We start from the raw sequence: 13,823 nt of genomic DNA, 5'->3' as shown, positions 1-13,823 counted from the left end.
AGGTATGCCTGACCCAAGCCATGATATTTTCAATCACCTCATATGCATGCAAAAGCTGGAAAATGAATGAAGATCAAAGAAGAATTGATGCCTTTGAATTATGGTGTTGACAAAGAATATTGAATATACCATGGACTGCCAGAAGAACAAACAATCCGCCTTGGAAAAAGTATGGGCAGAATGCTCCTTAGAAGCAAGAATGGTGAGACTTCATCTCACATACGTTGGACATGTTATCAGGAGGGACCAGTCCCTGGAGAAGGACATCACGGTTGGTAAAGCAAAGGGTAAGCAAAAAAGAGGAAGACTGCCAATGAGACGGATTGATGCAATGGTTGCAACAATGGGCTCAAGCAAAACAATGATTGTGAGGATGGCACAGGACTGGGCAGTGTTTCTGTTGTACATAGGGTCCCTTTGAGTAGGAACTGACTCAATGGCACCTAAAAATAACAGAGCTGTATTCTAGCATTAACTCCCTCCATCCACCCCTCCCTTCCACTCCAGAGCCTCCCTTTCCCAATATATTTGGAAATGATAGGGCTTTCCACAAAGCCCCAGATTGGCCCTGAGTCATACTCTTGGCAGGGTGCACCATCTTGCATTTGTCAGTACTGCTATTGGCCACCACTATTTTCCCTGCTGGTCCAACACCAGCAAATTCGAGACTATCTAAGTCCACTCAATGCTGCTACTGCCATGTTCATTTCTGAGGAAGGCAATATGGGAAAGTCTAATCATCCCTTAAAGATTTATCCTGTAGGCCCTTCCCAACACTGCCTCACAGACCTGCACGAGTGAAGCTGATTTTACCGAAGACTTCGGGTAACTAAAGAGAATTACCATGTAGAAGAAGAAATTTTCAATGGTTCACAAAACAGGAACGTTTGCATCATCCAAAAGTAAAGTATCTCTCCTTAAAAGCCAAAAACCACTAGTGAATAATGGTTAATGGTTTGTGGGCACCACCCTATTCCTAGGCTTGCTTCTCTCTCTCTGGCTTTGTCCTATTTTCTACTCCATGTTTCTAGTCCTCACTTGCCATCCAAAAGGGTTCTTGGCTTTGCTCTAAGACCTGTCCTCCCCGCCCACCAGTAAAATCCTTAGTACACAGTCACCTTCAGAGAAGGTGGAGAATGGATCGGAGGCTTTATACCCCACCTATTGCTGTTACTCTTCCCTGGGCACAAGTCCCTACCTCTTTGTGCTTGTATACCTGTGCATTGCATCAGATTGCTGAATGGGAAACAACTGCCTATATCGAATGCAAAAAATGACTGCTCACTTCTTTTTTCTTACCATTTGGTATACACTGCATGCATGCATTCAAATATTTATGAGATTTCAAATAAGTGTCTACCAAAGGCTGAGTACTGTCCTAGGCACTAGGAATTCAAGACAGAAATGCATAGAATATTGTTGTCTTCCAGGAGTGGGTTCTCAGTCTAATGGGGGCACTGTTTGTAGTCCACACTGCAGGATGACTCACTCCACATCCCATCCCAACTCTCCTCTCCCTTTCCCTCCTTTATTATAGAGATTGGAGTCCCTGGGTGGTGAAAATTGTTAACACAGTTGACTGTTAACGAAAAGGTTGAAGTTTCGACTCCACCCAGAGACACCTTGGCAGAAAGACCTGGCAATCTAGTTCTGAAAAGTTGGTCATTGCAAACTGTATGGAATCTTTCTTTTTGCCTTGGTGTGTCCCTCAAAGCAAAATGAGTCACCAGCAGCTCTACTGGAGTCAACCACGGAAATTCCACCAGGGTTCCTACTTTTGCCACGTGTGTTCAGACCGGCACAGTCTTGTCTGGAAATACTGCCTCAACATGTGTGGCCAGTGCTTCCGCCAATATGGGCAGAATATAGGCTTTATCAAGTTGGGCTAAGTGATCTTCCTTGAATGGATTATCCAAGACATCTACCCAACAAAAGAAACAATGCAAACTCTTTGTACATAAAATTAAAAATCTTCAATTAAAAAAAAAATACAAAACCCTATGGAGCACAGTTCTGCTCTGACACACATAGAGTTGCCATGAGTCAGGGCCAACTCAATGGCAACTATTTTGCGGTTTTGTCTATAATACATTGACTCCATTAGACTGGGAAACCCTGGTGGTGTAACGGTTAAGTGCTATGGCTGCTAACCAAAAGGCTGGCAGTTCAAATCTACCAGGAGCTCCTTGGAAACTCTACGGAGGAGTTCTACTCTGTGCTATAAGTTGGCTATGTGTCGAAATTGACTTGACAGCAATGAGTATGGGCCCATTAGACCGAGAACTCCCTTCATAGATTGAAGAGCTAAAAACTTATTTATCTACTCTCCCTTCTAGCTAGCAGTGGCTACGTGATACAGTTCAGTTGATGAAATCTAAAAAGCCTGTTGAGGGATGTTCTGGGAAAACTTTTGCTATTACATGGAAAGAGAGACAGGTACAAACACAGTTTTTTTGCTTCCTGTCTGGAATGCAGACTTGATGCAACTGCCATCTTGCAATGAAGAGGTGACAAGCCAAACACTAAGCATGACAGAGCAATACAGAACGTCCCTGGGTTCCTGATGACATTGCTGAGTGCATTTTCCTGCTTTGAGCTGTCTGCTTTTGCACATCTTATGAGAAAAATAACCTCCTCTTGTCTAAACCACTGTTTGCAGTCAGGACTCAGTTGCTTGAATGCATCCCAAATATATACCTATATGAATCATAACAGCAATGTGAGATGTACTATATTGGGGGCAAGAAAAACAAGCTATGGGCAAGGAGGAATGACCTCAGAAGGAGTTAACCCTGGAGCCAGTCTTGACAGAACAGGGGGAATTTTTCAGACACACAAAGGCAAGAAGGAACTGAGGCAGAAGGAAACCTGTGTGCAAAGGCAAAGAACCACTAAGAATGCAGCAATGCAGTAAAGAGGGATTAAGAAATGTAGTCATAGATCTTTCATACGGAGAGAAAGACAAGGCGATATAAAAAAATAAAAGTTAGGTTTAAACTTAGAAAAATAGGGGTAAATATTAAGATAACTACAAAGGAGACTATTCCACTCAGCGAAATAAAATACAAGAAAAAAATAGAGACTCAACAAAAACAAAATCAACAACAACGAACAAGAGGAAAAGACAATATATAAAGATAAACTACTCAGCACAAAAAATTAAGTGGGAAAAAGAAACTGTCAACAACACACAAAAAAAGACATCAAAATGACATCACTAAACTCGTACCTGTCTATAAATACACTGAATATAAATGAACTAAATGTACCAATAAAGAGACAGAGAATGGCAGAATGGATAGAAAAGCACAATCCGTCTATGTGTTGCCTACAAGAGACACACCTTAGATTTAGAGACACAAACAAACTAAAACTCAAAGGATGGAAAAAATATATCAAGCAAACAACAGTCAAAAAAAAGCAGGAGTGGCAGTATTAATTTCCAACAAAATAGACTTTAAAGTTAAATCCACCGCAAAGGATAAGGAAGGACATTATGTAATGATAAAAGGAACAATTTACCAGGAAGATATAACCATATTAAATATTTATGCACCCAATGACAGGGCTCCAAGATATATAAAACAAACTCTAACAGCATTGAAAAGTGAGACAGCTTCACAATAATAGTAGGAGACTTCAACACACCACTTTCGGTGAAGGAGAGGACATCCAGAAAGAAGCTCAATAAAACCATGGAAGATCTAAATGCCACAGTCAACCAACTTGACCATACAGACATATACAGAACAACCATCGAACAGCAGCCAAGTACACTTTCTTTTCTAGTGCACATGGAACATTCCCTAGAATAGACGAGATATTAGGTCATAAAGCAAGCCTTAGTAGAATTCAAAACATCAAAATATTACAAAGCATCTTCTCTGACCACAAGGCCATAAAAGTAGAAATCAACAACAGAAACAGCAGGGAAAAGAAATCAAACACTTGGAAACTGAACAATATCCAGCTCAAAAAAGACTGGTTCATAGAAGACATTAAGGATGGAATAAAGAAATTCATAGAATCCATGAGAATGAAAACACTTCTTATCAGAACCTTTGGGACACAGCTAAACCAGTGCTCAGAGGTCAATTTATATCAATAAATGCACACATACAAAAAGAAGAAAGGGCCAAAATCAAAGAATTATCTCTATAACTTGAACAAATAGAAAAAGCAACAAAAGAAACCTTCAGGCACTAGAAGAAAGCAAATAATAAAAATTAGAGCAGAATTAAATGAGATAGAAAACAGAAAAACAATTGAAAGCGTTAACAAGACCGAAAGCTGGTTCTTCGAAAAAATCAATAAAATTGATAGACCACTGGCCAAACTGACAAAAGAAAAACAGGAGAGGAAGCAAATAATCCGAATAGGAAATTAGATGGGCCATGTTACAATAGACCCAACTGAAATTAAAATAATCATATCAAATTACTACGAAAACTTGTACTCTAACAAATTTGAAAATCTAGAAGAAATGCATGAATTCCTAGAAACACACTACCTACCTAAACTAACACAAACAGAGGTAAAACAAATAAATAGACCCATAACGAAAGAAGAGATTGAAAAGGTAATCAAAAAACTCCCAACAAAAAAAGGCCCTGGCCCAGAAGGTTTCACTGCAGAGTTCTACCAAACTTTCAGAGAAGAGTTAACACCACTACTACTAAAGGTATTTCAGAGCATAGAAAAGGATGGAATACTCCCAAGCTCATTCTATGAAGCCAGCATATCCCTGATACCAAAACCAGGTAAAGAATCCACAAAAAAAGAAAATTACAGACCTATATCCCTCATGATCCCTCACGAACTTAGATGCAAAAATCCTCAACAAAATTCTAGCCAACAGAATTCAACAACACATCAAAAAAGTAATTCACCATAACCAAGTGGGATTCATAAAAGGTTTGCAGGGGTGGTTCAACATTAGACAAACAATTAATGTAATCATATAAATAAAACAAAAGACAAGAACAACGTGATTTTATCAATTGATGCAGAAGAGGCATTTGACAAAGTTCAACACCCATTCATGATAAAAAATACTTTCAGCAAAATAGAAATAGAAGGGAAATTCCTCAACATAATAAAGGGAATTTAAACAAAGCCAAACAGCCAAAATCATCCTAAGTGGAGAGAGTCTGGTCTGAAAGCATTCCCCTTGAGAGCGGGAACCAGACAAGGATGCCCCTTATTACCACTCTTGTTCAACATTGTGCTGGAGGTCCTAGCCAGAGCAATTAGTCTAGATAAAGAAATAAAGGGCATCCAGATTGGTAAGGAAGAAGCAGAAGTATTTCTATTTGCAGATGGCATGATCTTATACACAGAAAACCTTAAAGAATCCTCAAGAAAACTACTGAAACTAATAGAAGAGTTCAGCAGAGTGTCAGGATACAAGATAAACATACAAAAATCAGTTGGATTCCTCTACAACAACAAAAAGAACATCAAAGAGGAAATCACCAAATCAATACCATTTACAGTAGCCCCCAAGAAGATAAAATACTTAGGAATAAATCTTACCAGAGATGTAAAAGACCTATACAAAGAAAACTGCAAGAAACCAAAAGATACCTACATATGTGCAAAAACATACCTTGCTCATGGATCCCACTGCCCACTGCCTTCGAGGCTCATGGATAGGAAGGGTTAACATTGTAAAAATGTCTATTCTACCAAAAGTGACCTATAGATACAATGCAATTCTGATTCAAATTCCAACAACATTTTTTAATGATGTGGAGAAACAAATCACCAACTTCATATGGAAGGGAAAGAGGCCCCGGATAAGTAAAGCATTAATGAAAAAGAACAAAGTGGGAGGCTACACTCTACCTGACTTTAGAACCTCTTATACTGCCACAGTAGTCAAAACAGCCTGGTACTAGTACAACAACAGATACATACACCACTGGAACAGAACTGAGAATCCAGACATAAATCCATCCACATATGAGCAGCTGATATTTGACAAAGGTCCAAAGTCAGTTAAACGGAGAAAAGATAGCCTGTTTAACAAACAGTGCTGGCATAACTAGATATCCAGCTGCAAAAAAAATGAAACAAGGCCCATACCTCACAACATGCACAAAATCTAACTGAAAATGAATTGAAGACCTAAATATAAAATCTAAAACAATAAAGAAAAAATAGGGACAATGCTAGGAGCCCTACTACACGGCATAAACAGTATACAAAACATTACTAACAAAGCAGAAGAGAAACTAGATAACTGGGAGCTCCTAAAAATCAAACACCTATGCTCATCCAAAGACTTCACCAAAAGAGTAAAAAGATTACCCACAGACTGGGAAAAAGTTTTTAGCTGTGACACTTCTGATCAGCACCTGATCTCGAAAATCTATATGATGCTGCAAAAACTCAACAACAAAAAGACAAATAACCCAGTTAAAAAATAGGCAAAGGATACGAACAGGCACCTCACTAAAGAAGACATTCAGGTAGCTAACAGGTACATGAAGAAATGTTCAGGATCATTAGCCATTAGAGAAATGCAAATCAAAACTACAATGAGATTCCATCTCACTCCAACGAGGCTGGCATTAAGCCAAAAAACACAAAATAGTAAATGTTGGAGAGGTTGTGGAGAGACTTATACACTACTGGAAGGAATGTAAAATAGTACAACCACTTTGGAAATCGATTTGGCGCTTCCTTAAAAAACCAGAAATAGAATTACCACACGATCCAGCAACCCCACTCCTTGGAATATATCCTAGAGAATTAAGAGCCTTTACACAAACAGATATACGCACACCCATGTTTACTGCAGCTCTGTTTACAACAGCTAAAAGATGGAAACAACCAAGGTGCCCATCAACGGATGAATGCATAAATAAATCATGGTATATTCACACAATGGAATACTATGCATCGATAAAGAACAATGATGAATACGTGAAACATTTCATAACATGGAGGAATCTGGAAGGCATTATGCTGAGTGAAATTAGTTGCAAAAGGGCAAATATTGCATAAGACCGCTATTATCATAACCAGAAAAATAGTTTAAACAGAGAAGAAAATATTCTTTGGTGATTACGAAAGGGAGGAGGGAGGGAAGGAGAGGGGTTTTCACTAATTAGATAGTAGATAAGAATTAGTTTAGGTGAAGGGAAAGACAACACAATACAGGCAAGGTCAGCACAACTGGACTAAACTAAAAGCAAAGAAGTTTCCTGAATAAACTGAACGCTTCCAAGGCCAGCGTAGCAGGAGCGGGGGTTTTGGGACTGTGGTTTCAGGGGACATCTAAGTCAATTGGCATAATAAAATCTATTAAGAAAACATTCTGCATCCCATTTTGGAGAGTGGCTTCTGGGCTCTTAAAAGCTAGCAAGCAAAAAGACAAATAACTCAATTAAAAAATGGGCAAAAGATATGAATAGACACTTCACTAAAGAAGACAGTCAGGTAGATAACAGATATATGAGGAAATGTTCACGATTATTAGCCATTAGAGAAATGCAGATCAAAACTACAATGAGATTTCATCTCACTCCAACAAGGCTGGCATTAATCCAAAAAACACAAAATAATAAATGTTGGAGAGGCTGTGGAGAGATTGGAACACGTTTACACTGCTGGTAGGAATGTCAAATGGTACAACCACTTTGGAAATCGATTTGGTGCTTCCTTAAAAAGCTAGAAATAGAACTACCATACAGTCCAGCAATCCCACTCCTTGGAATATATCCTAGAGAAATAAGAGTCTTTACACAAACAGATATATGCACACCCATGTTCATTGCAGCACTGTTTACAATAGCAAAAACATGGAAGCAACCAAGGTGCCCAGCAACGGATGAACAGGTAAATAAATTATGGTATATTCACACAATAGAATACTACGCATCGATAAAGAACAGTGAGGAATCTGTGAAACATTTCATAACATGGAGGAACCTAGAAGACATTATGCTGAGTGAAATTAGTCAGTTGCAAAAGGACAAATATTGTATAAGACCACTAGTATAAGAACTTGAGAAATAGCTTAAACTGAGAAGAAAACATTCTTTTGTGGTTACGAGAGGGGGGAGGGAGGGAGAGTGGGAGGGGGCATTCACTAATTAGATAGTAGATAAGAACTACTTCAGGGGAAGGGAAAGACAGCACACAATACAGGGGAGGTCAGCACAATTGGACTAAACCAAAAGCAAAGAAGTTTCCTGAATAAACTGAATGCCTTGAAGGCCAGTGTAGCAGGGGCAGGGGTATGGGGACCATGGTTTCAGGGGACATCTAAGTCAATTGGCATAATGAAACCTATTAAGAAAACATTCTGCATCCCATTTTGGAGAGTGGGTCTTAAACACTAGCAAGCAGCCATCTAAGATGCATCAATTGGTCTGAACCCACCTGGATCAAAGGAGAATGAAGAACACCAAGGACACAAGGCGATTACGAGCCTAAGAGACAGAAAGGGCCACATGAACCAGTGACTACATCATCCTGAGACTAGAAGAACTAGATGGTGCCCGGCTACAACCGATGACCGCCCTGACGGGGAACATGACAGAGGACCCCTGAGGAAGCAGGAGAGCAGTGGGATGCAGGTCCCAAATTCTCATAAGACCAGACTTAATGGTCTGACTGAGACTAGAAGGACCCCGGCAGTCATGGCCCCCAGACCTTCTGTTGGCCCAGGACAGGAACCATTCCTGAAGCCAACTCTTCAGACATAGATTGGACTGGACAATGGGTTGGAGAGGAGTGAGCTTCTTGGATCAGGTGGACACTTGAGACTATGCTGGCATCTCCTCCCTGGAGGGGAGGTGAGAGAGTTGAGGGGGTTAGAAGCTGGTGAAATGGACACGAAAAGGGAGAGTGGAGGGAGGGAGTGGGCTGTCTCATTAGGGGGAGAGCAATTGGGAGTATGTAGCAAGGTGTATATAAGTTTTTGTGCGAGAGACTGACTTGATTTGTAAACTTTCACTTAAAGCACAATAAAAATTATATTAAAAAAAAAGCTAGCAAGCGGCCATCTAAGATCCATCAATTGGTCTCAACCCACCTGGAGCAAAGAAGAATGAAGAACACCAAAAACATAAGGTAATTATGAGCCCAAGAGACAGATAGGACCACATAAACCAGAGACTACATCAGCCTGAGACCAGAAGATCTAGATGGTGCCTGGCTACAACTGATGACTGCCCTGACAGGGAACACAACAAAGAACCCCTGAGGGAGCAGGAGAGCAGTGGGATGCAGACCCCAAATTCTCGTAAAAAGACCAGACTTAATGGTCTGACTGAGACTAGAAGGACCCCGGAGGTCATGGTCCCCAGACCTTATGTTAGCCCAAGACAGGAACCATTTCCAAAGCCAACTCTTCAGACAGGGATTGGACTGGACTATGGGATAGAAACTGATACCGGTGAAGAGTGAGCTTCTTGGATCAAGTAGACGCATGAGACTATGTTGTCATCTCCTCTCTGGAGGGGAGATAAGAGGGCAGTGGCGGTCAGCAGCTGGCCAAATGGACAGGAAAATGGACAGTGGAGGGAAGGAGTATGCTGTCCCATTAGGGGGAGAGCAACTGGGGGTATATAACAGGGTATATATAGGTTTTTGTATGAGAGACTGACTCAATTTGTAAACTTTCACTTAAAACACATTAAAAAAAATTTTTTTAATGCAGCAATGGAACTATCAGAAACTGAGTCCAGATTCAGAGAGGAGAGATGGGGCCAGAGAGAGAAATCAAGGGCGAAATCAGTTTAAACTTTATCTTTTGAGCGATAGAGGAGTCCCTGAAAGCTTTAAAGCAGGAATATAAAGAGGGTTTTGTAGTTTGGAAAGATAATTCTGCCAGGAGTGTAAACGATGGACAAGAGAGAGAAATGGGGAAAGGGTGGAGGATGCTGAGAGAGTATTGGAATCTTATCAGTGAAAAATGCTAAGGACATGAACTAACATGCAAGAGGTTCCAAAGGAAAGAAAGAATTTATAAAATAATTGTTGGCTCTACTCTGAAATTGCATAAAATTATACACACACACACACACACACGCATGCACACACACGAATGCACGTGAAAACTGAATAAAGTTTTAGTTTAGTTAATAATATCATGTCAATGTCAATGACCCGGCTTTGATACTGATACTACAGTTGTATAAAATGTCACCATTGGGGGAAGCTGGATGAAGGGTATACCATACTCCATGTACTATTTTAGTAACTTCCTGTGAGTCCATGATGTGAGTCTATTTTGAATTATTTCACAATAAAAAGCTTTAAAAGTTTTTTTTTTTTTTTTTTTCTGTAAGAATCTAGGCTTTTAAAAGAAAATAAACTCTACAGAGAGGGACAGAGGTCAGCCTCCACGCAGCTGAACGTTAAGCAGACAATGGAACAGTGCTTACAGAGCTTTGAGAATGAATCAAAATTCAGATCTGAAGAATGGGGAAGACAGCGTCTAAAAGTACTAAAAGTGACCAAAGATGTCATTTAAACATCGAGCTATCTATGGCATTCCTTTTAATATACTTTCAAAACATTTTACAGATGTGAAAATACAATTCTTTAAAGGCAAGAGGGATTTTGTAAAAATAAGTTAATACATAAATAGATATTAGGTTGTTTTTCCTTTTGCCCTTCTAATTCCTAAGCCAATATATAGCCTCTTGAGCCAGTGGTCTTTGCATTCCCTTCTCAGGAGTGAATGTTCTCTCTGGATGGGGGCTGCTAGGAACAGGTCTGAGATCACCTGGCCTAGAAGGCCCTGCCCTAAGCCACTGCCCCACCTCAGGTTTCCGAAGGGTTCCACATCAGCTCCAGGGCTGCCCACTGATCCGAGTAGCGCCTTCTTTATGCTTTGTCGGATGACTTTGACTGCATTCCCAGTAGCCACACCAGCCCTTTGCAATCACCCTCTGTACTCGTACTAACCTGTCCCTATACCCCTTTAAAAAACAAAACAGTTGTCCTTGAGTCCATGACTCATGGTAACCCCATGTGGGTCAGAGTAGACCTGTGCTCCATAGGGATTTCAATGGCTAATTTTTCAGACATAGACTGCCAGGCGTTTCTTCTGAGGCACCTCTGGGCAGACTCAAACTCTAACCTTTCAGTTAGCAGTCAAGTGTGTTACTATTCGCACATCCCTTTAGTCTGAACCTACTCTCTGGATTCTGATCTGCCATCACCCCTGAGATGGAAGCCCTGGTGGCATAGCTGCTAAGAGCTACGGCTGCTAACCAAAAAGTCAGCAGTTTGAATCCACCAGGTGCTCCTTGGAAACCCAATGGGGCAGTCCTACTCTATCCCATAGGGTTGCTAGAGTCGGAATCGACTCAGCCGCAATGGGTTTGTTTGTTTTATCACCCCTGAGCCTACAGATGAAATCAGGGGCAATTTACCCAACCCTGTTATTTATTTTATTATTATTTTTTTTTGTATATACAGGCCAGCAGGAACAATTTCAGATGAGCCTTTCCCAAACTGTGTTTTACAAAATACTACTATCCCATGAGATATTAATAGGTAGTCTGAAAAAAGAAAAAAAAAGCTCCACTATTAAACTGAGTTAAACAGTTATATAGGGTTGTTTTATTACAAATCGTCTCTGCAATTCGATAGGCTAATATTTATTGTAAATATTATGTCCAAAACTAATCTGGGGGACCTGTATTTGTGGAAATTCTAGTTTCACTATTCAGAATTCAAGACATTTATAGAACCATAGTTTTGGGAAACACTGTTTAATGGTGAAGTGTCTCCAAGGATACCAGCTCCCTTCCTCTCTATACAGCTTTCCTTTCCCCAGCCTACTCCCAAGCCTTACTAGCAAAGGAAACCTGGCTGGGTTCCAGGATTAAGACTTAAGTTCCTTCCATGCAAGAAAAGGAGAAGGAAGCCACCCCATTTCTTGAAGGGTCAGCAATTAGACTGTGAACTCTCGGGGAAGACGGGAGGGACGGGGGGCCAAGGAAGAGGTGGAAAAGTTCAGACTCCCTTTTGTTTCACTCTGATGCAAAACCCTCTGTTTAGAGATGCCTGGCTGACCAGGATGTTGATCTTTCAAAGCAAAGAACAAAATAGGGAGGAAGTAAAGAAAAATGTGGAAATGGTGCAGGAGAGGCACACAGGGATAAATACGGTAATCTCATTATGGATGTTTTTCTATTTCAGTCTCTCCTCTCTACCTCTCAATCTCCTTCTTTCTCTTTCTCTCTCTATTTTTCCTCTCTCTCTTCCTCTTTGCCAGTTTTTGTTGTTGTGTGCCATTGAGCTGATTCCAACTCATAGTGACCCTATACCAAAAAAAACGAACCCATTGCCATCCAGTCAATTCTGACTCATGGTGACCCTACAGGACAGGGTAGAATTGCTTCAGAGGGTTTCCAAGGAGCAGCTGGTGGATTCAAACTACCATTATTTTGGTTAGCAACCCAGTGCTTAAGCACTACACTACCAGGGCCAAGAAGGAGTCCTGGTGGGGCAATGGTTAAGCACTAGGCTGCTAACTGAAAGGTTAGAGGTTCAAACTCACAAGCAGAGGGAGAAAGACCTGGCTATCTGCTCCTGTAAAATTACCAAAAACTCATGGCCATCGAGTCAGTTCCAACTCTATAGGACAGAGCAGAACTGCCCCATAGGGTTTCCAAGGCTGTAATCTTTACAAAAGCAGAAAACCAGACTGCCACATCTTTCTCCTGAGGAACAACTGCTGGGTTTGAACTGCCAACCTTTCAGTTAGCAGCCGAGAGCTTTAACCAAACCACTGCAACACAAGGGCTCTTTCTCTGTAAAGAATACAGCCTAGGAAGCTCTAAGAGCCCGAGGTGCTGAAAGCCCAAGGAACCAGGAAGCAGAAGCCGAAGAGACAAGGAGCACAGGAGGAAGACCTGCCTCAGTCTCAAAGGGTAGGAGAGTAACCTCTTGAATCTCAAAGAGTGGAGGCATGCCTCTGAGGTTTCAAAAGGGTAGGGCCACAGCCTCCTAGGTTTCAAAAAGTCAAATCTTCACAACTCAGTTCAGGAGCATGGGGCTACCTTTCATGAGTGCCAGCAGGATGAGACCCCCAAGCTGAGGGGGCAGGGCTGTATGTCCAAGGGGCAGAAGAATAGGGACTGCCGGGGTCAAAGGCGTGGGGCAGCCACTCAAATGGACTAGGAGAATGGGGCCACCTTAATGCAACGGAGAAGAGTTGCCATTCCAGTGGACCTGGAAGGCGGAGCTGAAGCCCAGGGCTGAGGGGCCTCCACCCTGAAGCTAGAGAGCGTGGCCAACACCCAGAGTCTAGAGGGCAGAGCCCAGTGCCTAAATGGCCTCAGAGAACAGGAGATTGTTTCCAAGCCTTGAAAGCTAACGCAATGTGTTCTTCTGACTTGCTTGATTCCTGTTTTCCCTTCTTTCCCTCCAATTTCTCCCATTTGTAATGGAAATGTCTACCTTGTGCGTGTTCCATCATTGTACTTTGGAAACAGATAACTTGCATTCTAGATTTCACAGATGAAGAGGAATTTTGTAGAAGATGAGATTTTGAACTTGGCATTGATTTAAGGTTTTTGAGGCCAGGACATGAATTTGGGGGGGACCAAAGGGCAGAATGTTATGGATTGAATTGTGTCTCTCAAAAAGGTGTTATCAACTTGGCTAGGCCGTGATTCCCAGTATTGTGTGATTGATTGTCCACCATTTTGAGATCTGTTGTAAATCCTAATCTCTGCCTGTGCTTAATGAGGCAAGAGTAGGTTATGTTAAAGAGGATTAGGGTTGGATGCAACACCCTTACTCTGGTCACAGCCCTGATCCAATGTAAGTCGAGTTTTGCTGGGATGTGA

General features: G+C 41.2%; 1 protein-coding gene across 1 annotated transcript; it reads left to right on the top strand.

Annotated features, from left to right (window-relative positions):
- Positions 1-1,718: 1,718 nt before the first annotated feature.
- On the top strand, positions 1,719-1,889 carry LOC126087841 (40S ribosomal protein S29-like). The gene has a single exon (XM_049905696.1). It carries the CDS (start codon positions 1,719-1,721, stop codon positions 1,887-1,889), a length of 171 nt encoding a protein of 56 aa, XP_049761653.1.
- Positions 1,890-13,823: the final 11,934 nt, after the last annotated feature.

This window comes from Elephas maximus, chromosome 13 (genome assembly GCF_024166365.1).
Source record: "Elephas maximus indicus isolate mEleMax1 chromosome 13, mEleMax1 primary haplotype, whole genome shotgun sequence".
Classification (NCBI taxonomy): Eukaryota; Metazoa; Chordata; class Mammalia; order Proboscidea; family Elephantidae; genus Elephas; species Elephas maximus.
Note: the sequence above shows the minus strand (reverse complement) of the source record. Positions and strands in the feature narration are given on the sequence as shown.